Below are 27569 nucleotides of genomic sequence, written 5' to 3'. Positions count from 1 at the left end.
TGTAGTTAAGAAAACGTGCATGGATACAGAATGCTCCTAAAAATACTATGTGGCAAATTAAATATATTTATAAATAAATATTTTGTATGAAGTTGCAATAAATATGTTGTATAAGAGATATTCTGAAAGTAATAATTAGGATATTTTTGACGTATTAGAGTTCGCTGGACCTAAGTCGCAGCATCGTTATCTTTTATAAGCAATACTAATTCTATTATAATATGATATATGTCATTGGTTTTTTCTGCGCGAAAGCATAGACTACTACTAAAATTATACACCAGCTTAATTATGTACGAGTGAATGACGTTTCAGAAAATGTAATACATTTAAAATAGTAAGAAGAAGAAAATAAATCATATATGATGTAAAATGTTGTCACTTAAGAAACGAAAACAATTATTAAGTTATTTAAATTTCCAATGAAAACTGAATCGACAAATTTGACTACTGATAGCTTTACGCACGTGAGATGCAAAAAATAAACCAAATGATATATTAACTTTACTTATATCATAAGGCAGTCCCAAAAAAAATATTAAAAAATATCATGTATATATTCTAACTATTTTCTAGTAGGTTTTAAAAGTGTAAATAATATTTTAAATGGCAGTAAAAAATTTAAAAAATCAAGAGCGCCATAATTTTTATATAAAACTAATTTCTTTACTCTCTGAAAGTTATTTTTCTTATATTTTGAATATATCTGTATTGCAAAAAAATATTTTATATTTTGTATTTCAGCAGTATTTCTAAACTATATATTTTCAATAATTATATTTTTGTATTAAACGTTTATTTCACAAAGATAATTTAATTTACAAACATATGTTTGAATATATTCATGAGATTTTAACACATTAAATGTTTATATTAAAGATTTTTTACTACAAAGTAATGAAAAAAAGAAAAACATTATTGGGCACAATTCAAGACAAAAACCTTTAAAATTGTATGTAAGAAAAACAAAAAATTTCAGACTAAGATTTACTTTATTAAAAATCTTTACTTAAAAACTTATTAATTTCTAGTGTAATAACAATAATATTTAATTATCAATACCTAACATAAAGATTTTTAAATGTATATTTAAAATATGTATTTAGCTTATAGATTAAAAATAAAATTTAGTTATTACTTAAAATAGATCTGATGATTTGTCTGTAACATTATAAAAAATATATCCTTTAGCTAACGCGATGCTTCTAATAAATAACGGTCTAATAGTAATATTGCAGCAAGCCTTTAATGGCAAAATTTCAAAATATATTTATTATATAGATGATCCAGCATAATTACTTAATAAAAATAAAAAAAAACAATCAAACCCTCAGGAAAAATCATCATATCAAGAACACCCAAAATAAACAATGCCTGCGGCAGATTAAAAAATCTTAAACATTAATCAGCAAAATTTGTTAGTTGTTTGTCATCCAAGGCAACAAATACCTATACAGTATATTATTGAGATTATTGACAATTCAGCCTAATTTATCTGAATAAGTATTTTATCCATTTGTACAAGCTTCTGTAAAGACATTTAACACTGACGGCTCACTTAACCAATACCACAATTAAAGTCAGAGAAAACGGATCACCAAAAATAATCACTAATCACTTTTTCAAAAACACTAATGCTTTTACTAACTAACTATTTTAAAGTATATTTTCGATCTACCTGTAAGCAATTCAACACCGATGTCCAATAATGAACCCCTAATTATATCTGCTTGTGTTAAAATATGAACAAATCTTTCACCGTCTAAGTAGATTAATGAGTTAAAGCACTTGGCGTAAAAATCTAAAATTAAATTAAATTACAGCTTGAAAATTTAAATTATATAGAGCTTTTTTCCAATATTCAACTACCCTGTTTACTTTAGCGAGGCGGTAAAAATGTTTGTCTAGGTTTCAGGAATAAATTGCAATTTATTACTCAAAAATATTGTTGATCCTTTTTAATTTTCCTATGTATTTATTTTTTCAGTAATTTAGTTTAAAACAAGTGAAAGGAAAAACTCAGCAATAATTTTAAGCGGTCGCAATATTAAAAAAAAAAACAAAGATTAGCTGATAATTAAAGATAATATTCAAACACACATAGCACCATACAGCAAAGATTTTTACCATAATCAAAAAAGGCCTTTCTCTTTTTTATATTAAAATTACGCAAATATCCTTTAGTGAAATATTTTTTCATTTTAAAGATACTTGTTTTAAAAATTTGTTTCGAAATCTATTTGATTTCGATTGTTCACTAAGGCCTTGTCTTTTTTAACACCCCAAAAATAAATAGCTACCCTGCAACTAAAAATATCTTTTAACTATTGTTTATCAATCAACAATTCTAATTTTTAAACAAGTGTTTAATAATAAATAATACAGATGTTATAGAATATTCAGAAAATGTGCTTCTCCAAAATCTTTGTAAAATGAGTTCTGCATTAATAAATATATACTAATACATATTTTAAAATCAAACATCAGTATTTAAGCTGTTGAATTAGTCACCTAATTTGTCACAGAATATTCAATAATAATCACTAAAAAAAAATTACACCTCTAAAGAGGAAAAAACAACATTTATTTATATAAAACCTCCTTGTTTTATATTAAATAAAATTATAAGATTATTTATTACAAAAGATAGATAATCCTACATGAAACAATTTTAAATATATTACAGCTGCCTTATATAATATATAATTATATATTTTACTTTTGCCTATTCACACCCTCCTGCATTACTAACGAGCTTTTCCTTTATTCTTAGCATTAAAACACATTTCGCTTGCTTCATTATATTATACATTTTATGCTTTTCTGCCATATGTATGCGCTGTTTTAAACTACGAACATATATATTTTTTTTCGTTTTAGTTATTTTGTGTTTATCTCGCGTCTTGTGCCGTATTTCTCGAGCTGTTTGTTATATGATGCCTTCGTGCTTTTATTAAAATTTCGCACCACGTGTGGGTTGTAAATAACAATTATGTACATAAAACGATACTTTTGTAAGAATGTAAAATGTGTTTTGGGAAAACAAACATAGTAATGAAGGGAAAAAAGCGCATTTTTCAATCTGTATTGCCATTATTTTAATACTAATATAGTCTATAAAGCTTGCGTGCTTAAATTAATTAAACTTTAAATATCAATTTATTAAATCAATATTCGATTTACCACTAACCGCAAACCAACGTACCAATATCTAAATATGCATTATTAAACGCACCAATAACCTACCAAAAGTTATATATAATATATAGCATTTAGACCCCAACCTTCAGTTCATTATCAAACTTAGTACGCAGTAATTTAATAAGTTCTAAATTTGTTTTGAACATTGTACTTATGTAACTAAATGAAGGTGACTAGATTTCCGGGAAGTAACTTCAATCTGGGACGCAAAGTTGTATTAAGGAAAAACACATTTGATTTGCAATAGCTTCAGATAGATTGGAACAGGACTGGTCACCCTTATTTGTGTATTTCTATCATCTGGAAGACAGACAGATGAGGATCAATACTCGACCAAAATAGATATATATAGGTGCAGATGAAGGCATATTACCTGTAAAGATAAAAACAGATGTAGTATTTGAATGCAGTTATTTGTTTTTATATTTGTTTTTATTCAACTAAAAACGATAAAATTATAAGAACTGATTGTTTCATTGGAAACTTAAAAGTAATAATGGATTTACTGGAAACTTAAAATTAGCGATTATTAATTCCAAATAAATATATAAAAAAATTGTACAAAATAAAAATTTTATATAAAAAAATGTATACACTGTATACATTTATGTAGACACATATCTCTCCATAAATCACATATAGACGTTTCAGGATTTCCGAAGCGACTTTTATTACCTTACACAACAAAGGTTACGTTTTTATTTTTATTTTTATACTACAAGCTATTTTGGTATAATTTAACTTATTTCCTAACTCTGTTGAGATTTAAGGTTTAATTTTGAGAACATGCATAATATAAATTGTTTCCAGCCCGCACGTAATTCGCTCATGAGGGTTTAATATAGGCCAACTATGAATGATGTAAACAATTCCATTTTCGGAGGGTACAAACTAGATGATTAGGCAATTGTTTATCTTCTTGTCATCTGCAGAAAACGCTCGACAAACACGACGTGATCAAACAAACCCGAGTTATAATTGTTGATTTCAACCTAAACAATTATTTTATATATTGCTATATTTCGTACTAATTTATACTTCTGGTACAAAATATATTTAATATCGATTATAAATACAAATCTATGATTATCCTGACATAAGTGCACGCGTACCAAGATTTACGCGAAGAGAGAAGCGGCTACTTTTTATGTTTTAAGTCAATGTTAATGATCGGCTTAGCTCCATTTACACACATAAATTTCACGGCAGTTCGGGTGAAATCTCTTATATCCGAAGTAAGTGAAAATTTGTGTCAGAAGTCAGTTCCGAATAGAATCTCTCTTTGTCATGTACCTACTTGTTGACAAAACAATGGCACTTACCGACGAGTCAAATAGACTAATAGCAATTTTATTTATTGCGCTTTTTAAGCGTATAGTAACAAGTTATTTCTCACGCTTAGTGAGTCAATTTGCGTTTGCTGCAGTCTACATCCAATGAGCTAATTTTTTATTTTATTTAAAATTTTGTTTATATATATTTTATTAAACACTAATAAACAAACTTAAACTGATTTCATCATATTATTTTTTCATTTATTATTTTAGCAGAAACCACTTTCCAGGCAAACGCTCACATATGAGCGCAAAAAAGTTGGCACACATATGCGTTCCAACTCGTATTGAAAAAAGAATAATGTTAGGAGAAGAAATCTGATCCATGTCGTTCACATGCGTCTACACGCATGTGAACGACATTTATAACAACATTATTTTACGAAGGTAATGAGCTAAGCCAGGGGTCGTCAACCTTTTTTCCCCTTATTTTTTATGATTAAATTTTTTACCGCCCACCAACATCGCTACATTTTAACCCAGTATATAGTTTAAAAAAAATCTAGAGGGAATTCAGAAGATTTGAAAAAGAGTTTCCTCTTCTTTTTCTCTCTGCCCAAAGTGGGCGGTACGGACCAGGTGGACGACCCGCGATCTAATATGTTGTTTTCTATTTTATCAGTGGCTCTCAACATATTTTTTATAATAAAAATAATCAATAATTTTAATACATATTCAAAAATATTTTTACGTTGTAGTTTAATTTAGTACTAAAAGTAATTATAAGATACAAAATAAGTTTATTTGTCACGTCAGCATTATGCATACGCTTGAGTTAATTGCCTTTTGGGGTGAATTAAGATCTATACAAAAGCCAGTCAATGCCCATTTAAAGTCAAACAATCGGTGAAATATGCCTAGCAGATACCCAAATTAGAAGAGCTCAGATATATCATTTATTAATATATAAAAATATACTTTAATCTATATTGATACATTCTGTACATAGATTTTTATTTATTCCCTTATTATTATTTTTATAAAAGGGAAATAAATTTATCTGATTGAAAAAGAAGTATATAGTAAATATCAAAATAATAGTAATAACACACAATTACGGCGAATGAGATAATGAAAATAAATCATGCTATTTAGTTAGCAGATTAATATACTCGATAAGAATTCTAGGTAAGAAATAAAGTTTGTTGGGATCAACATAAAAGTATATTTTCAATTATTAGATAGATTTATATCACTCTTGCCATAAAAATATATTTTGAGCTTGAATAATCTAATAAAATATTATAAAAACTTTCTTTTTCCACAAGGCTAGGATTATTTGCTTTATATGTAATAGTAGACATTTATTTTTATTTATTAATATAATGGATTATGTTTAATATATCTACATATATAAAACACAATGCTTTCTAGATAATATTAAACATATTTAAAACCTAATATTTAATAAAAAAGACTGCAATAAAATTATTTACAGTATTTTGTATTATTGTAAAGATGAAAAAGTCTATATGATTCCAATGTATATTTTTTGTGTTTTTAAATAAAATATATCAAAATAATAAGAACATAATTAAATATAAATGAAACAGCTATCATAAAAATCCGTATTACTAAAAAAGCCTTATTAAAATTATTTCAAAACTGCTATTTTTTCTATTATACAATAGCTTAAATTTAAACTTAAGTAGAAATTTTAGCACACGTTACAAATAGCTTAAGAAAATTAAACCAAATATAACAAAAAAAAAACTAAATAAGTCGCAAATAATATAAGAATTGACCCCTTAAAAAATCATATTACTTTCAAAAATATAATTACATTTAATCTTATAACCAAAACTCAAAATGAAAACTAAATTTACAAGTAATCATACCATATTTCATTGAAATGTATTTCATTTAAAATTACACTATATTTCATTTTAAATAGCATTAAAATGCAAAAATAGATGATTATAAATATTTTATAGAGTTTGTAGAATTTGTAAAAATTAGAATTTACTAAGTTTTCATAAGATATAATTTTTTTAGAAAACTGCTTATATGTATGTATAAAATTTAAAAATTTAGTAAACATTAACCTAATAAATTTTAGGTCATATAACACTCGCAAGAGTCACTATCTATTTATATTATTAGAACATTCGCTTATAAAAAATCTCCTAATTCACTAAAACAGTTTTCAATAAAAGTTTGGCAAAATTGTAAAATAGGAAGCAAAAGAAAATTCATAAATAACAGTTAAAACTAATTTTTATGTATAAAAAACTACTTTTTCACTAAGCCTAATAAAAAAGATATAATTGAGGAATCCCGAATTAATAAATCTGGTTGTTTTGATAACTTAAGTAAAATATAATAGTAAATAAATATTTTTTAACTGTTTTATTTATTGTAAAAATGTTAATCTGGTTTTAAATAGTTGCTGGAAATACTAGAATATAAAAAACATAATGATTTAAAAATCTTTATAAAAGCTTTGATATTTTCTTAGGGCAAATTTTATATCTAGAATTTGTTCGAAAAGTCAATCGACTGTATATGAAATAACGATATTGTTTGGGGTTAAAACTACACAGGTTTAAAATAAGAGCTATATTATTTTTTCGAATAATAAAATTAATATATATTACTATACAACGTAGTTTTGACTAAAACTAGTTAATAAAAATATTTTATAAACTTACCATCGCATAAGCAGCCTGCCATGATAACAACACCTACGACGCTAATCCACCATAGGAAACTTTTGAGCCCCATGATTCGGCACCTGCGAACAACAACGCAAACACCTTTAGTTTGTTAGCTATTTAAACGCTTCGCTAACTTCCGCAAATAAGTTTCGTTCGTTAACTGTCTTGCACACATTACTACAATGTTTTAAACTAGACTGACTACAAGCCGATCTGATCCGCCTCCATAGATTCGGATCACAACGTCAAAATCTTCAATAACGTCTCAAACCATCACTCCACATAAATTATTCTTACCTTGAAACACGCTGTGGGTTAAACACATTTCCGTGTTGCTCAACGCCCGAAAACATGCACCTACCAAAGTAGGAGTTTCCTCGAGTGAATCCTAGCTACGTATATATCCTTACATGACGTACACGTACGAGACGTATGAGATTTAATATCGTCTATTTAATAATTTAATTCACTTTGCATCCGTTTAATATTGACGAGATTATGTGTATGTGTATACGCAAGTGATAACGCGAGTACTTGATTAGACGATCAAAGCGAAGAACGAGTACTCAAATATGCACGTAATTAACGTATATTAAAGTCGCTTGTCTATGGATGTAATACAATGAAGAAGACACAATATCGATTTTAATTAAATAAAATATGGTTATTAAATTTGAAGGTTTAATTATAATTAAATCGTTTAAACGACTCGTGTACAATTATGACGTACTCGCTGTTTGTAGCTCAGATATATTTTAAAAGACATTAGCTGGTAATATAATATATAATTTTATGGTAAAACATAGAACTGGCGTTTGTTACAATTAAGAACTTTGCAGTTGCTTATATTAAATATTTTTTTGAAATAGATCTATAAATACAAATAAATTGAAAGTCTTTAGTTAATCGAATTACGTTAAATATTATTAGAAAAAACTGTGTTGTGACATTTTTTAGATGGATTTTGACCCTGCGAGATATTTTAAAAATATATGTAATTTGTGTGGTAACTTAACAGTACATTATAAAAACAAATTTAAGAATGCTTAACAGTATTCTCAACGTCTTATTAAAAACCGCGTTTCAGTGTATCTGTTTGTCATTATATATGATAAACAAGAGTCACTTAACATTCAATTTGTATTTTAAACACTTTGTTTTTTAGCATATTTAAATTTTAATGGATAAAATGGAATCTTGCAACAATAAAATATTTAATATACAGAGAATAATTAAAAATATCTAATTAAATACGTAAGTTTACATTAAGAGCACATGCATTTGATATACTGAGTTTTAAAAATGTTTACTTAATAAAATAGTTGTACAAATATATCATAAGAAATTGTTTTTCAATACTCTCTTAATTTTATTTGCTTATCCTGGGATACGCTCATGCATAGATGCTTATATTTTCAACCTTATATGACTTTCAGCGAGAGCAATCTAACCCCTGATTAAAATTTCTAGAAGGATCTCTCTATATTCTATATAAAGTAGTTCATATTTCGTACATTGCGCCATCCCAGAGTAAATATATAATAATATCTCTGGTACATCAATTGAATAAACTCAATTTGTAAAACAGCACGGACTACAATTATTTTAACTTAAAGAGACGTTTCCAGACCGATTAATCTTCATCAACTGATCGGGCTTAAATCTCCAGATTTAAGCGCTCCAGACTTTTGTTGTGAGTTAATCATACAAAACGTATATTTATCAACAAGCTTAAATTTATTTTATAAGTCAATAACAATATTCATATAGTAGTAGTCAATATATAATCCTAATTTTTTTGATAAAACACATGTGGGTGGCATTACACTTATGGCACCCAAAAAATTATATTTAATTTATCCATTATAAAAAAAAATTGATAATGTTTGCAAATTTTCGTGATTTAAAAATGAACGCTGTTTGGTACCAGTTATTTATCTAAGATTTAATATTATCAAGAGCTTACACAATTACAAAAATAAAGCAATAAAATTGTTTTTTGCATTAGAAATATAAGATATACGTAAATATTGTTTAGAATTTTTCACTTTAATATATATATAAATATTTTTAAATATATTTTTTCTTTAAATGATATCTAAAATATATTAATAATAAAAAAATAATCTCTTTATGAGCACATTTAAATTGATTAAACAGATACTACCTATACAAACTATAATTAATTTATATGGAATAGTAAATAATACATTTTCTAAAAATATACTATAAATAAAAATATTTATACTTAGCACGTCAATATATACAATTGCTTGTCATAATATTTTACGTAAAATCGTAGTATTTTTATATAATTTACTTTAATATTTTTATATATTTTTTTTTCTGTTTCTTGCCTCTGGTTAATTTTATAATTAACAGTTGACTTATTAATAACAGCGATAAAATATTTATAATAAATATATATATTTGGGCGAATGTCTTTGAAAGCAATATTTTTATTAATTTTCTAAAGCAAAACTTAAATAATAATTAATTTAAATAAAATACGAATAGTTAAAGTCATTATTATAAAAATGAATATTTATTATTTTTTTAATTTTGCTCGCGAACAGAGCTTTTTTTATTTTCAGTTTCATTTAAAAGATTTTTCAATAAAAAATAATAAATAAATTCAGTCTCGCAAATTTATCTTTTATATAGATATTTTAATTATTTTTATTTTCATAGTGATTATTACTTATACCATTTTTATACAAATACTATAAAATAAATCTAGGCCAAACTTTTGTTTATAGTAATATGCTATTACAACTTAAAATGAAATATTTTTTTTTAATCGTTACATACCTATTTTTATGAATTTTGTGGTACGAAGTGACATTACTAAAAAAAAAATTGTTTATATGCTACGCGTTTTATTTAACCTTCAACGTACAGAACAAAAATCAACACGTTTGCAATTAAAACGAGGTACAAATAAACTATATTTAAATATTTGTATTAAAGAAATATATTAGTGCAAATAATGTTTATGGGAATTTCAACCACCTGCTTATTTTTTTATATAATTCATAAGTTAATTTTACGACTACTTCTATAAACGAAAAGAGATGTCAAAAGTTTAGAAAGTCATGCCACAAACAGTATATTCACACAATGATGAAAGAAAGATCACAGACGTTCGGCCGAAAAAACTACTCTTTGATTGAAAAAAACGCGCTTTAGCTGTACATAATACTATTGGTTTTCTAACTTTGGTAGCTGATCGCTGGGATGACCATCTGGATCGTTTTTTATTAATATGTGCACACATTTAGAGGATGTGTCAAAGAAGCGATGAAATTTTCTCGCAAACGTCCTTATCTGAGATTCGCCAGAGCTGTCTTGAACTAGCATAATAAAAGATATGACACTTATTCAGAGAAAGAGAGAGACGACTGAGTCACAGCAACACACGAGAAATGACAAATAAAAAACCGCATCGTTACGAAAGACTTTAGCGGATCGTCTCAAGCGTATTGCGAGATAACAACACAAAAAACCCAGCCGCTTTACCAAAATCACAGCCGACAATAATACAACTCGACATACTATATTTATAAAATAATCTGTTACCAGATTTTTTGTGTCTATTTTAGCTGCAAAATCACACCTCCCTAAACTCAAAACCCGAAAAATATAAAGATAAATACCAGAGTTGTGAAAACATCGTATTCACAAAATATGCAACTCTGCGACATTTTCTTGCTACCTTAGATAAAAAATATTGAGAGTTTAACGTTTTGCGACTATATAGGAGATTAAAGCAAAACCCCTATTGAACTGGAACACATGCTAAATACTTCATTTTCCAAGTGTTTGCAGAATTAATGTAAACCTATTATATCTGATAATGGCAATATCGTTATAATTTAAATTCAAATTTATAAAGCTACATTTTGGCCATCCAGTTAATACATAATCTAATTCACATCTCTATATAAATTATGAAAATTTATTCGATACTCGTGCGTGTACATATATTTTTACGTGCGTATGTAAATACCTTCTGATCTTCCTTCCAGACGTGATAAACCTCATTAATAATGGGGGCGATGTGAAAGAAAGAGGAAAAAGGAAGCCCTAGTTACGTGGAGGGCTCTCGTCGCTCGTCAAGGAAGAGAGAGAAAGAGACGTTCAAGAAGCGGGCCATTATCGAAGGTAATTAAATCCTTGCCCGTCCCACAGCACGTCCAAGGAATGGAATTTCCGGATAAACATCGTGATAAAAGCAATTAACCGACAACCACCGAAAACTGAACACCCTTTAATTCCGGCGGTATCTTTGGATAGGGCAGACGAAATTTGACAACGCGCAACAATTCGGTGCTGGCTAATTTCCATTTCAAGGACTTCTTATGATCTTTAAATCAAAACAATAATATTTTCATTGTATTTTGTTTGATACTATTATATTAAAAAAAAACTTATATAAACCGAATGATGTAAAATACTTAGTATTAAATTAGGTGTGCTTCTTGAAATCCTAAAAAATCAAAGTTAAATTTTGCCTTTCACAAATTCTAGCGACATCGCTTATTTTATTTTGCATAATTGATTCAGGATATTGCTTTTAGAGCGCTTATTTTTTAATAGCAAGAAATTAAAATTATGTATACAAAAATATAATGAAAGTACGCTATTATAAAACCAAAAGAAAATGCCTTTTAGATCCGTTAATTATGTCTTCCATTTATACATAAAGCTTTACCACATACACGCGATTGAGAACAAGCAATTTTACTGACGCACAGTGGTGCAAATTAACCATCTACAAAAAATCGCACATAAACAATGTAACGAACAAAGTGTTATGCTTTACGAATGTGAGTTTTCAAATTATTTATATTCATAATAAGGTTGGATTTACACTATCTATACTATAAAACAGAAAATATATCATATATATTTTTATATATTTCATATAATATTTTAAAATACATAATATGTATTATTATGTCTGTCTGGTTATATATTTGTCACAAAAACTTCTTTCAAACTGCATTTTTTTCTACTTTGCTCTTTTCAACTTGCAACTTTCAACTCAAAAGTTGAAAGTTGGAATCCTATTTGAACAGCGATGTGCTGACTACTGGGTACAAAAAAGAGAAAATATTATATTGTAATATAGCTATTATTAAAATATTTTTTTTAATAACAAGATGCATAAAATTATATATAATGGGTTTTAAAGCTAGTATATTCTTATCTAAAGTATAATACAATATATACACAAGTATCTGCATGCCTAAATATATATATTAAAGTGAATTTGTATTACCAGTTAAAACATATATTTACTGGGATTTCAGTGAAATTTTATCATAATATATTTTCGTCGATAGATATTTATTTCTACTAGTGAAAATAAATTTTATCTGACGTAATTTATATGCGTTTGATGTCGCGAAATAGTAATATTCTACAGCTGACAGTTGTGAATGCCATTTGTTAAATGACACATCAGCTGTTAAAGCCAAATGTTATAAACGTACGTGTACCAGTGAAATTATAAATCAACATTTAAAAATACATGTTTTGTGTAACATTTGCGAAACGTTCATTTGGTGTTCAAACCCAACTCTAAACGAATTAACTAAACCAAACTTGCTCTAATGAAAAATCTGAAAATAATATTTATAAAATTTATTATTAAGGTTAGGTTTGGGTTTGAACAATAAAAGGACGTTATTAAGTTTCATATACATTTATAAGCAGCACATATCAGTTAAATTATATTTTTGTTAGTAGAAATATAAATCTATGAGTAAAATTGTTTTTACCTGTAGATAGTTTTGCCTTTCAAAAAAAGACAAAACTATCTAGAATTAAAAAATATAAGAGTATATATTTTACCCAGATGTCGTTGATCACTGTGTGTCGCGACGTTGAAAATCTTACGATTTTCTTTAATGAATAATGCGTCAGGTTTGGAATTTAATTTTTGAATTATTCACGAGGAAAATTGCCGCCCGCCGAAATGGCACAAGGGAAAAGCGGGAAAATTCAAAGACAGCATCGCAGGACCAAATGAATAAATTAAGCTAACCGCGGTTTTCCGCGGAAACTCTCAAGTATTTTAATAACTGGAGTGACAATCACGTAATTTTAATTTGTAATCTAGAGATTGGTCATATTGTCAAATTTAGGCAATACATGGTTCACTTAAAGCTTTCATAATTTTATATTCTAATAAAAATAACAAGACTATATGGGAATTTTTCACTAAAAAATTATACCTTTATTTTTTTTTAACTTCTTGGAACACTTTTATTAGAAACTAAAATACATATTTATAAGAAAAAAAAACAAAAATAAAATTTTATTATTTTTTCTTTACTTTGATAAAGAGCTTTTGAAACATTCATCGTTTCAGTTGGACTTTTCTCAAGTATAATAACTAACTTTGCCTTTTCTTATGCAACCTTTAAATTTTAAGTAATAATTGTATTTATTTATTAAATACATAGCTCCATGGTAAATTATATATTTAAAAGAAAATTGTTATATAAATTTACGTAAACTGCTAGGACGCATTATTAAGTTAGGTGTTTTAAACACACTTTTACAGTGTGATTTATGGGACGTTCATCTTTTATGGTATATGATGGTCCCACTGACTTTTCATTTCACAGCATTGTTCGAAAAGATAACACTTATCTTCCTATTCATCACTGAAAAGGGCACTATTTACGACGACAATGGCCACTATTATTCTTGGGCGCACTTTCGTCGAGCCATTCTCAACACGAACTATATTTTCATGACGTGCTTTTGGATAAAATCCACCAAACAAAGACATCTTGCTTAAATTAATAACCCGCCATTAAAACGTGTTTATGTCAATAATATTTATTTTTGATATTGAAAATACGTGGTATATTTATAATTTATAATTAAATTTTATTTTATATAGATATACGCATATCAAGTTTAAGTTAAAGTTCCTTTAAAGCTCAGTAAAGTGACATAGGTAAAGGACAAGTTTGTTGTCCTCAAGATTGCTCAACTCGAGGGTAGGAAAAGCGATCCGTTTTCACTTTTCTCCAAGGGACCTTAGCCATAAATCACTCTTACGACACTTCCACGGTGCGCCAATAATTGATTCAATAAATGATAGCATTCACGTCAGATAACAATCAATAGGTACAAATTATATTGTTATTATGAATAATAAACTAAAATAAATTCTAAAATATAAGTAGCTCTTAATTTTGAATGAATAATGTAGTACAGTATATTATTCCTGATTCTCATACAAAGGTAGAAACTGGTACACAAAAACCTTACATAATCCCATCGTTAACTAATTGTTGCTGGAAATTAATTTTCGGTACATTGTTTTTACAATAAACCCAAAGCTGACGGGTGTCAGTGAAACTTTTCAAAAAGTACTCACACTTTAGAAATAAGTTTCCGGAGCGTGTTGCCAATCATGTCGACTAAAATTTATATGTGGTCATTAATCATTGGATTAATTGCTCCCTTCAGTGTCCTTTACAGGTCCCAAAATTTTGCAACGTCATCGAGGCAACAACAAAAAATTTAGGCGCCAACAAAATAATTAAAACACACATATTGTATACAAAATACTGAAATTCTTTCCTATCCATGAACGTATCTCTTTGAATGAGCGCACAGGAAAGAATGTGAGTTATCGGAGTTTTCCTTTATATTTACAATGACGCAGTTTCTAACAGAGGACTGGCTCTATATATTCATATTGAATACAAAATAAATACATTCTCCTTTCATAACCTGTTAGAGAGACTAGAAGAAGTCAATACAAACTCGTATCTTGATGCTCGAAAACGACTCGCATTAAAAAACCAGCCGCATTTTTCTCTCGTACGTGAATCAATACTTCATTGTTCGTGTAAAAATATATACGGCCATAAAAGCCTCCAGATGCACGAAGTGTATGGCGAAAAAATCTCTTAAGGCATGTATAAAAAATCCACCATAAAAATAACATAAAAGTCGATGACGTAAACGATTGCCATTGAAGTGATATATATTATTTTTTCGGCATACTTAAAAATAACGGCGTCAGATTTTTATTAGCATATTTTGAAATAATAAAAATGAGTGCGAAAAATGATGAAATTAAAAAAGTATATAATTCCTTCAATTTATTAAAATTTTAAGATCCGAAATTAGGGTCTACTATAAAATTAAATATTATTTAATAATTCTAGCTATATTCTACAGACTCTAGAACGGACAAGTACTGCATATAACTAGTTAAATAACTACGTATCATTGAAATATTCAAAGATTAAAGTCTCACATAAAAGTTTGTATTCAAACTACTAAAAAAATCGTGATAATAATATTATAAATACATATTTTGTCGAAGTTAAGCATATAACGCATAAAGTCGATTATGTTCACATTTTTTTATATTAAGGATTCATTTATATACTACTTGCAAAAATAAAAAATAAATCACAATCTATATAATTTTGATAAAACTATATTATGTATTTAGATCTGATACGACGTTTAATAATAACACTATAAAATATTTGTGATACAATTAGGAGACTGCTTCCACGCAACATATTCTTAATAATCCAAAATTAAGATATGGTAATCTTAGATCATCCTGAAACGGACTTTCTACATTTGATGATGACACTACAAATTGTAGTGGCATCATTAAATGTAGAAAGCCATCAGGCGTCTGACACTGGACCAAAAACAGCTTGGCTCTCTAAAAGGCGAATCAGAGCTAATGAAACTTAATCAATCCATGTTACATTTTAGCTAAACAATGATACTGGTCCTCCAATATCCCTTAATGGTAAATGGATATCACAGGGAAACTCTGACAAATATCTTGGAATTTATTAAAACAGAAGACTGACATGGAAAATTCATATTGGGAACAAAGGGAAATATCTAGGACTTTAACTTTGCAGGCTCACAAGACCAAATTTAGGCTTACCATTGTAAACAAAATTATAATATATTATTTTATAATAAAACCGATGTCGCCTTGTGGAGCTCAGATTTTTGGTATGACAAATATCAATATTATTGATTGAGGGATTCCAGAATAAATTCCTTAGCTCCATGGTTTGTGCCTAACAATTACATATTAAGTGACTGAAACTAGGTTTGTGTAAAATAAAAAATAAAAAGATGAGTTAAAACTCATCCAAACATACTTTGAAATAATCTGCTAAAAGACAATGTTATTACTAAACGTAGACTGAAGCGTATAACTATGTTAACACTAACAAATAAGTTTAATTAACATAAGTAATATTATAACCACTAATAAAACTACCACCAACTAACCTATAATAAAGTAATACATAAAGATAGAGATAATACTTTCATTAAACATAATAAAACATATTATAATTTTATGTTAATTTTTTAAAGTAAACTTCCAATGGAAGACTTCCTACATTATATGTTTATGTTTCCTTGTGCCTGGATGTTTGGAGGAAAGAGAAATATGGAAATACATACGAGTATTATAAAAATTACTTATTGTATTAAAATTATATTTTTTCTACATCTAATGTAAAGTATAACAATTTTACGATTGAAGATTAATTTAATATAATTTGTATGCAAAATTACACGCTGATTATTTTTTTTACAAAGATTAATTTTTATTTTTGCTTTGACTTTTTCTTTGACGAATTACTCGAAAATAATTAGTAAACCATGTTCTTTTATCATTATATTATATTTTAATACAAAGAATAATTTATATTAAATTGAATTAAATAAGAGTTCTGATCTATAAATATAAAAAATATTTAATTACAAATTGTAAAAATATATGTGAAATTTTCTATTAAAAAAAAATATGATTCTATCAAATGTATTAATCAGTTGGAACAGACAGACATTTGCTAAGATTTTGCTAGAAGGTTCTCAATAAACTAATTTATTTATTTTTGTCCCTGAACTTTTTAAGAACAAGGTTTTTTTTCTCGTCGTCATAAAATAATCCTGTACATATTTAATGGAATCTATTTAACGATATCTACACAGTTTCATATGTATTTAGTGCCCAAAAATATCCTAATTGACAAATGCATTCAAACTGATACCAAAGACCAGATTAACAACGTTGCTAACATTGAGCGATTTTAAACCACTATTAGGCAGATACGGCTTAACAAAATCATTGTTTTCTTCCCTGTTTCCACCCTAAATCATCAAGACAGAAGACTGAAAGAAACGTTGGAACTCTGCCATTCTATATTACTCCTTTTAGCACTTTATTGAGAAGTGCTACTTAACTTCTAACTTGAATCAACAGTTCAGTAAAGTCTCAACAAACAGAACTACGCTAAATTGATCCCAAGAAACCGATAAAACTGCAGCTTTCATATCAACCATCAGATTCACATCAGCTAAGTTATAACCTTGAACCAAAGAATTTAACTGTTACTTCGATATGACTTAGAGACTATGCCGAAGTCACGTATGCATATAAATTAATTATTGCACATATTGCAAAAATAAACGTGTGTATCGGCAGATATATATAATATCCAACTGTATTCTTATATTATATTTATGAACCCCCCAACGTATTTTATAAAAACAGAACTTAAAATTCACGAAAGCGTAAGATAATCACACAGTATGCTTTTATAATATATTCAAAATAAATATTTAATATTATTATTTTAATATCTATCATTATTAAAATATATATTAGTGCATTCGCAGCTAGAGTTCCTTATATAAAAAATATTTAAAACTTAAAAGCAAAGAATAAAGCAAAAATTTATGCAAACAGAGTTATTATATATAGGGCGTCTGATTTTAATTTAATAATTTATTACATGATTTAATGCAATAAGGATGAGTTTGAATAAATATAAAAAAACTTTCACTCTATATATTTTTTTGATAACAATTCGAATTGAGTGAAGCATTGAAATCAATTTGTGGCCATAGCGAGTAAACCGCCCCATGTGGGTCGTTCACACAAGCCCCCAAAAAAAAATACCAACCCTTACCAAAATTGAAAGTTTTCGCTTCGAGTGGCACACAAGAGCTAAGAGTAATATAATGTTTTAGATATGTTACTTTACCTCCAGAGCGTGATTCCTTTCATAAAAAAAGTCTCAGGAAATTTTGAGCTTATAGCCGGGGGTGGCAATATACGGTTTAAGTGTCGCACGTAGCTGCAATGCGCATATTGAAATTTTAGCACATGCATCTTTATTGAGTTTACCTTATGAACCCATAAATCAGGGAAAATAAAAATGACATTCCTGTCACGTAAGCAATTTTCACCTTTTTGCGAAACTAGCTTGTAGCGCTCTCCTGTGGCCAATATATCGAGTAGGATATAAGTTGCAGTAGACCCATGACGTATTTTTATGTCACCGCAATATCTACGAGGGTTTGTTAAATGCAATTATTTCTGCCCAAACTTCTCGACAATCGACTGTCAAATGATTGAATCATCAATTGGCACTTTTCGAGTGTGGCTTAAAGTTTCGAAAGCTCTTTACAATAGGGAGACGCGTGAATTTGTGCAAAGTTGTGCGAAGAAATAACGGCTGACAACTTTTCGTTTGGATATTTGCGGAATATCCTCGTGTTTTGTTCGGTGTGGGATGATGCTTCGGAGAATTGAAAAACTTTTCAAATTCAATTTGTATGGAGAGTTTTATTTTTTCATAAATACGTTTTCATTTTCTACGTGCGTCTGGTTTGTATAATAGGTCATGATTTCCGAGGGGTTTCTTTAAGAAACCGATCAGTGGATTCAGACCGAATAAGTTTTTTAACTTTTCGTTATCATCAATTTCGTGTTCTTTCGTAATTTGACTCGATTCTCCACCGCAAAAAAGTTTGAAGGCGCTCTAGAATCAATTTTATATTCTTATTTGAAGCCTACTTGCGCTTTCTATTGTATTACTATGATATCAATAATATTTTTTGCTTTTAGTATTTAATGATGAAAGTTTTCAGGCGTCTAAAAATACTTGTTCTCAAACTTATACAATATATACATAAGCATATTCATCATATTGATTAAGAAAACAAATATGGTTAGAATAAGTGTCTAGGGGAAAAAAACATCACAACTTTTCTATTATCGTATACCATAAAAATCGACTCTCATCCTGACCAATTTGTAAATCTGATATTTTGCGAGGATATAACCGAAGGGGAGATAATTACTCAGACTGCCTTCTGCTCGCTTTCCCTTAATGGCTTTTTTAACTAAGCACTGTCAAAAACAAAGGGTCTCAAATTTGCGTTAGTCTTTGTGAAGAAAGTGCTCGTTTTCTATTGAAAAAATAACTCTCAACTTTAAATGCAGTTAAAAGATAAATAAAATATATTATATTAATATGTATTTTAGCTTAAATATATTTTGTATTAAAACATATGTTTATATTATTTCTTGGTTCTTCACATTATATTTTAAGGTCTTTCAAAAAATCTAGTGAAAATATTTTTTTTTAGCAAAGATAAATAATTACTTTTACAGATATTATCCTAGCGTCTTTTTTACTGAAGTTAGTTGTGAAAATATTATAAATATAAATATTATCTCACATTTATTTGCTTCCATATTGTATTTTTAAATCTGACAAAATATTTCAGATTTTGAGATATTTTTCTAGGGATTCAAAATTGATTGTTAAATCGAGTACTAAATCTCTAGTACATATATTAAGATTATTTAATACTCAATACATCGCAATCAGATAATTAAAATGACATAAGCAATTTTATTTGGTCTCTATTAAAAATAAGATATGTTATAATGAGCTAGTTTATAAGCCTATGATCTACTGCTTATACACAAGCATTAATATTATGCACTAATGGCGTATCATTTTAATGTATTTAATTAATTTAAAATTGGCATGTGCGTACAAAGCTCAAGGAATTTTCTTACCATTTATGAATATTTTTCTGACGAAATACTTTCTGAGCGTTAAAAACGTCCCTCGCCGTTATTAAATTGGCTTTCTTTATAAAAGCTCGGCTCGAATGCAATATGAAAAAATATTTATATTAGGGGAGAGCTTTCGGAAGCTCGCCACGTAGCCCAGCACCCGCCTAGGTACGAATATGTACGTTGACACTGAAGAGTCTGGGGCGGAAATAAAAAATGTCGCGGCACGAAAGTAGGCGTAATATGAAATATTGGAGGTGGTTTGCAAAGTGACAGGTTCACCCCGCGCTGAAAGGGGTTTCCCGGCTCAAGTGGGCCGAGAGAGATAAGAAAGGGAGGACAGAGACCGTACACCGACCCCTTGTACCAGAAGTCCTCTTGTAAGCGAAAGGAGGCCCAGCTGTAAGCGAAAACACAATCGGAGAATTTGCCAGAGATTTAATAACCCGGTGACCTTTTATTTGACGTCAGGGTTTGGGACTCGAAACCTTTAAATGTTGCCAAGTTTTATATCGAAATGCAAAAGTCTAGATTAAAAATGTTGTCTGCTATTTTGAATTAACGTTGGCTTATTTATATCACAAACTTTTATGTTTTTGCATATAAGTTTAATTGTTCGACATTTATTCCGCGTTTTGTTTATTTTAACTTTTGTGTTTGACATTTCTTAAGTGAATAATTCGTTTTGATATAAAAACATAATTTTTTTCCGAGTAATCCGAATACCAATTGTGCTTTATATGTAGTATAATAAGATAATGGATTCGTAGAAAAAGTGAATTCTCTCCAACAACAAGAAGTGCTTTGCTTCACTTTGAGTCTAGACAATAAAGTGATATTTGAAAGGACGCTACAAATAAATTGTCAACGTGTCATACTAATAAATTATTAAAGTGACACGCGCTCCGCATAACAAAGGCGAGCATCCTCTATGCCTTATCGCTAACTTTGACGTCATAGACGAAAGTATTTATGCTTAGAACACCTCTGCCTAATCTGTAAGAGAATTCTGCTCGGCAATTGTATTTGTAAAATATGGCACGGTTAGCATCATAAGATTCCCTATCGAGCTCGACGGTTTACCGTTACAATCTAATTAGAATCCACTACTATTTGCCTCTCAGCCATACACCGTGGGGGTGTTACCCTGTACTTCTAAAGAAATATTTACCATTTTATTTTTATTATATAATAATGCTCTTTTCTTATAATAAATATAAATATTTTATTGGTTTTGGAAACAAAAGTAGTAAAAATACATTTAATAATGACTATAATAATTATATTTATTTAAAATATCGTTGAAATTCCGCACAAAATTAAAAAAAATCAGATACATAAGTAGTAAAATTATAGAATGAAGTTAGTGGTATTGTAGGTTAATCAAATTTATTCATTTAGCTATCCAGAACTGACGCCGATCCCCTAGAAATAAAAATGGGAGTGGTGTCGTATGCAACGAAGAAAGAGATAAAGCATGCTCTTTCGTGTAACGGTATTTCGTCCAGATGACATGAGAATCTTATGAAGCGCACGGTTACACTTATCGATGCTAAAAGGTCGTTGTTTTCAATCGACTACTTCCACAGCAAATCTAGATTTTTTTCTATAAAGAGAATAAATCCGAATTTTTTATGAGCATATGTTATTAATTTCCGCGTGTATTTCGTAAATAAAGAGTAAAAAGAGAACCTAGATTTGATCCCTGTGGTACTCCAGAATGAGCGAAATTCTCATTGCCGTAGCTAATATGTACCCCCGTTCAAATAAGACGAAATACCGCAGGTAGTAAGTCTCGCAATTCCGAGCAGAACGGCAATATATTAATAGTATTATTAACTAGAAAATATATTATTTAAAAATCTGAATTGAAGCAAAATAAATGTATCATTTATTTAAAAAGTTACACTCGATTCATTTTTAACTTTTAATTTATTCTCGTCCATTCAATTAACTATCATGAAACAAAGAGAATGCTTCTGCTTATTAAGAACTTAATCTAATTAAAAGTTTACTTTGTTTTATCAAAATATTAATAAATTCAGACCTTTAAATAAAGAGAAAATGTCGAGCGTAAATATTTTATTTAATTAATGCATAAAATCAAGAATGAATTTCATACACATTTTATACATTTCTTTATTCATTAGCTCTATGTATAAATTAATAAAGTTATTATTTCTCAACAAAAGAAAATAAGTATCAGGTTTATTTTTGAATACTATTTTTGGCAACAAGAATATTTATGATTATTTTCAATTTTAATAAAATGTAAAAGAAATTTGGAAATATTTTCAGCAAAAAATAGAAAGCACGACATAAATTCAATAAAATAAAATGTCATATATACTATATATATATTGGTATATAGTCAATGTAATAACATTTAACTATAATTAATGTACACGTGAAACTTTCGCTACGTCTAATAATCATTAAGAAACGCCAAAGTTTTCCACAAGTGTTATACGAAAATTATTAAAATGTGAAATTTCTACGCCAAATCGTTATGGGATAAATTTTCAAACAAGAGCTATGTCCAACAACCAGTGCCAACTCAAGTTGAGAAAATAAAATTTTATCTCTTAATATAACAAGCGTTTGATTATGAAAATTCCGCAGAATCGTTAAAATAAATATTTTAAGAGATAAGTTTTTGCCTTCCTATATATTTTCAACTGGTGGTTGAAAATATGTATGTGATTTTAAATTAAAATTAAAAAATAAAATATAAATACATATTAATAAATTTATTTGTAGTATGAAAGATCTTAAGATAATGTTTTTAAAAAAATAAATCATTTTTTTCTAATAAATTAATTATAAAATGATTACAAGATTTAGTCCAAAGTAAGATATTTAATTTTAATAATATTTTTTTATTTAAAAATATTTTTATAGACGCATTTCATAAATGGCAAAAAAATACGATTGAAGTGATGGCCAAAAAGCGAATATAACTTTATCGGATTCCCAAGATCTGAATCATACCACATATGTAAACAAATTGATTGTTCACGTCACGCTGTCCAATATACGTTAAAAGGACTCGGTGAATAATGTATTCCAATATATCTTGAAGTAGTGAAAAAATATAATATAAATATTTTATATTCATTACATTTTTTAACTGTATTAAGAATTATGTTAAATCCCAGGTTCTTAAAAAAACGTGAAAGTATCCTTAGAACCAGCTAATAATTAATCAATTTAATTAAAAACACTAAGCAAAAGGGTCAGCAAACTAAAACTGACTTTTAAAAATAGCATATAAACATATTCATTGTAAAGAACTATGAAATATTAATGCCTCTAAGTTTCTTACAAAATATATTGATCTATTTAATGTCAGCTATGATGAGCTTGTCCGGTTCGTATCATTTATTTTTAACACTTCTCTTACATACAAAATAACAATTTAAAGAAGTTATTTTGTCTTCCTGTATATAAATCGCGCATTATTTGCACGCATTTATTTACGCCCGGTCGTATTTAAAGTATATAATAAAATATACAGAACCATAACCGAAGTGTGCCTCATGTAAATACGCCATGATATTCAAAACACAACACATGTTTCGAATGTTTGCGCTGAGCGTATTCCCTTCAGCCCTCAGTCGTTATATTTTTTCCCCTGACAACGTTTGAAAATGTTAAATCGTCCCCGGGTGATTCTATTAAACAACCCCCTAATGTTGACGCACGTTCGCAATAACCGGGATTCGTGTTAAAAGAAAAACCTCGCCGTGCACGTACGTGTATATCGAGTGAATAATTTTTCACGAGAAAAGGAGGCGGTGGGAAAAACAGCTTCCGCCGATGCGGATGTCGGTTTTTGAACGACACCGTTTCCGGAGAGCTTGTGATCGAGATAACGTAGTATCGCGATGCTGGTTTGAAATGTTAAAAAAACACAGGGTTGGAACAAGTTTACGGTTGGAACATCCGGTGAGTTTAGCATAAAAAAGCACACCAAAATCTGTCTACATTTAATTAACAAAATATTCATAAGGGTCTAATGTGAAAATCTATACCATACTATAAATTTTTGTTACCGAACATCGCTGCATGAACCTTTAATGATGTTTTTTTATTAGTTCATGCAGACTTTCAGATGTTTTTATTAACTCGCAATAATCGGACTATTAACATGTGTGATGCATTTTTGGTTTCAAGCAAAAAATTATTAATTAATATAATAATTTTGCAGCTGATGTATCGTTGTAAAAAAAATATTGCCAATAAAGACAAGTATTCAAAAATGCCTTTAATTAAAAGAAATACCGCAACAATTAATAAATACTATTAATTTTATGATTTTTTCAGAAAAATTCCAAAACAATATTAAACTACTTTTTTATAATGTATTATGGCGCACACTATTAATACATATTTTCTATAACTCTTATATAAAACGTATGGTCCATACATTCTAGCAAAATAAACGGAATTGTAACTCCAAAAATTATACCATGCTAACCAGATATTAGATCTATACAGATTATCATCATTAATAGACTTGAAAAAAAACGTTCCTTTAGATTATGTATGGCTTCTATATCATTATGGTTGACGACCCAATATTGTTTTTTTTTATCAATATATTTTTAATACCTAGCTTCATTTAATTCAATTATTACGATATCCGTCAGATCAGGAAAATCTAGAAAAACCTTATCTGTAATCTATCGAAATTATAATAATTTAATAATCACTACTTCTGATATTTTATATTTAATTAAAATAAAAAAAACACGAAGCTTTACTGGGAATATAATTCAGTTCTTTAGGTATATAGCAAACATTAAAAATTATCCCACAAAATGTAATTTCAGATTACATTCAATATGAAAAAGGAATCTCTTTTTCGATACAATTTTTCAGAATAAACACGATAATATTTGTTAAAACTACTAGCCATCATACAATAAAACGGTTTTTACTAAGTTCGTAAAAGTCGTTTTATTTTATGATGGCTTGTTGATTATTTTAAGCAGTTACATCGAAAAAGAGATTCGCCTTTTTTGTTTTGACTGTTATCCAAAATTATATTACAAATACACTAGGCAATTCGATTCAAGCGGCGCCAAAAACATCATCACTCTACTACACAGTTTCGACATCAATTTAAATTACGGATTTATGCATAAAATTAAAATTACAGATTCTTCAAACTATTTTATCTGGAAATTGCAACCAAATATAAAGTTAAATCTAAAATAACCTCAATAAATAATCAAGTGATCTAGGAAACGACAAATTTTAATGAAATATAAATCGTGAAGACGACATTAACGTTGCCATCCATGACCTCACGGGACTCGCAAAAGCAATCAAGAAATCATCATGAGATCACTACATCACCAGGTGACGCAAGCTATAAGAAAAACATCGACTTCCCCTGAACAAAGGCACTTAAAAAAACAGCGAAAATTCCAATGGATTTTCAATGCATTTTAACCCATTTTAAATTTTTATTACAAATATATTTAGTTATAAAACTAAAAAAATACTGGTTATAAAATATTTTTTATGTAGATCATTCGTTTACCCTAGCTGACTACTATGTAGTAGTAGATTTCCAAGAAGCTTAAAAGCATAAGAATACAATAGTCAGCAAACTACGCCAGCTGCTTATTTTAATCCGGTCTAAGATTATATTTCACATTTTCTAACTAAATTTCAACTTTTAAAGTATACATTTTAACGTAACGGCCAACTATCAAGTTAAAAGTTACGAGATATGTCCGAGATGTGACATTACGGAGTTACGATTTGGCATTTTACGCTTTTTGTGATTTTTTTTTCTCATTTTATTACTCGTATAACCATGTCACTGTCAAACCCAGCAAAAAGAGATTAGTGAACTTTGAATGTCGCACTTTTTACGCAGAATGGAGTGTTAATTACGCTGTTATCAACTTAAATAAAAAAGCATTATGGTTAATGTGTGATGTCTTGATATATGTACTAAAAGAATACAATTAATGTCATCACAATAAGACGATATTCACAACTCACAAAAAAGCAACAATTTTTCATTACAACGCATATTATATAGATATGAGTCCGTAACTTATTTAATAACTATTAAATAAAAGCTTTTTACTTATGGTGAATTATTTAAGTCATGTTTGATTGTTACAGCCGAAGAAATTGGTTCTGATAAAATATATTTCCAGTTGCTAAAATAGTTTAATACATTATGCATAACATCAATAACCAATGATTTTAAGTGGTTGGAAAATAATAAGTTTATAAAAAGGCAATATGTTTGAAGCCACTGTTTTTTATTGTATTTTCCATCAGAAAGTACTTTGCGAGAAATATCTCAATCTATTGCACCACTTGAGCAAGCGGTCAACTTTATTTATTGTAGACTTCACCATCGTCAGTTCCATATTTTTTTTATTATAAATGAAAACGAATATTCTAACATGCACTAATATACAGTAGTTCGATTTTTCGCTACTCATTAAACTTTTCCTTGACAAAAAAAAAAATACTAAATTACTTTGGAAATTAGCTTTTGCTGCATATACCCTAACACTTCTTAACGACAAAAAACAGTACATATTAAAGATACACTACGGTGAAGTCATTTTATTGATAACTGGTGTTGGTTAATTCACAAAGCATGTCAAGCTGCTTTGCGTTTTTTTCATGGTATCAAATTTCGAAAATATATGAAATCTCTATATCTTATATTAAAAATAATGAGGCTGATATATTTTCAAAGCTCAAACCACAATTTCAACGGCATTTTTAAAATCTTGATGAAAGTGCAGAATATATTTCGATTTTTTTAAATGTATTTCAAGAGTCTTATTAGGTAATAAACAAAATAAAACAGAACCTTTTTAGTCAAAATCACAAAAAATAATAAAATAAAGGGGATGAATGTAAAAATGTGGCATCCACAAATAATTCTTTCGTCCTTTTTACATTACATGACATGATCAAAAATCAAGATTCTTCTTGGATCAATTTGTTCTGATCCAGAATCAGCTAAAAGAAAACATTCTAATTGTGATGAACTGAATTCATGATTTAAATATTCTACATGAATAATTATTGCTTCATTAGAATCAGGATTAATTGGGGATTTTAATTTTTTAAATCTTTTATGATTTGGAAGCATTCCTTGTACTGCTGAAGAAAAATATTTTAAAATTAGAGTTCTGATTTGTGATGGGTTGCTCATTATCATATCTGCTAATTTTTAATAATTTAAAGTTTATTTAATTTCCAAGGCTCAAAACCTAAAAAATAAATCGCGTAAAGGACAAAATCCACGATAAACATTTGTCGTACAAGTGCAGAATATATTTCGATTCTTAAAAATGTATTTAAGAGTATAATTAGAAAACTGTTATCTTACTTTTATTTGTAAGTATTTTCTAAAAAACAAATTAAAATAAAAATCTGAAAGCAAAACTATAAAAATGTTTCTATATAAGTGTGTACGATAAT

General features: G+C 28.2%; 1 protein-coding gene across 1 annotated transcript in view; it reads right to left on the bottom strand.

Annotated features, from left to right (window-relative positions):
• Positions 1-27569, bottom strand: part of LOC148227204 (Ig-like and fibronectin type-III domain-containing protein 1) — a 92303-nt gene that overhangs the window by 53857 nt on the left and 10877 nt on the right. The window contains exon 2 of the mRNA XM_088201783.1: positions 7187-7269. Within this exon, the coding sequence (XP_088057909.1) occupies positions 7187-7259 (73 nt within the window). The 5' untranslated portion in view covers positions 7260-7269. The remainder of the gene's footprint in view (positions 1-7186; positions 7270-27569) is intronic.

Source organism: Plectrocnemia conspersa, unplaced genomic scaffold, assembly GCF_051122295.1.
Source record: "Plectrocnemia conspersa isolate PC_06_02 unplaced genomic scaffold, ASM5112229v1 ptg000013l, whole genome shotgun sequence".
Classification (NCBI taxonomy): domain Eukaryota; kingdom Metazoa; phylum Arthropoda; class Insecta; order Trichoptera; family Polycentropodidae; genus Plectrocnemia; species Plectrocnemia conspersa.
This window is presented reverse-complemented; position numbering and strand designations above follow the sequence as displayed.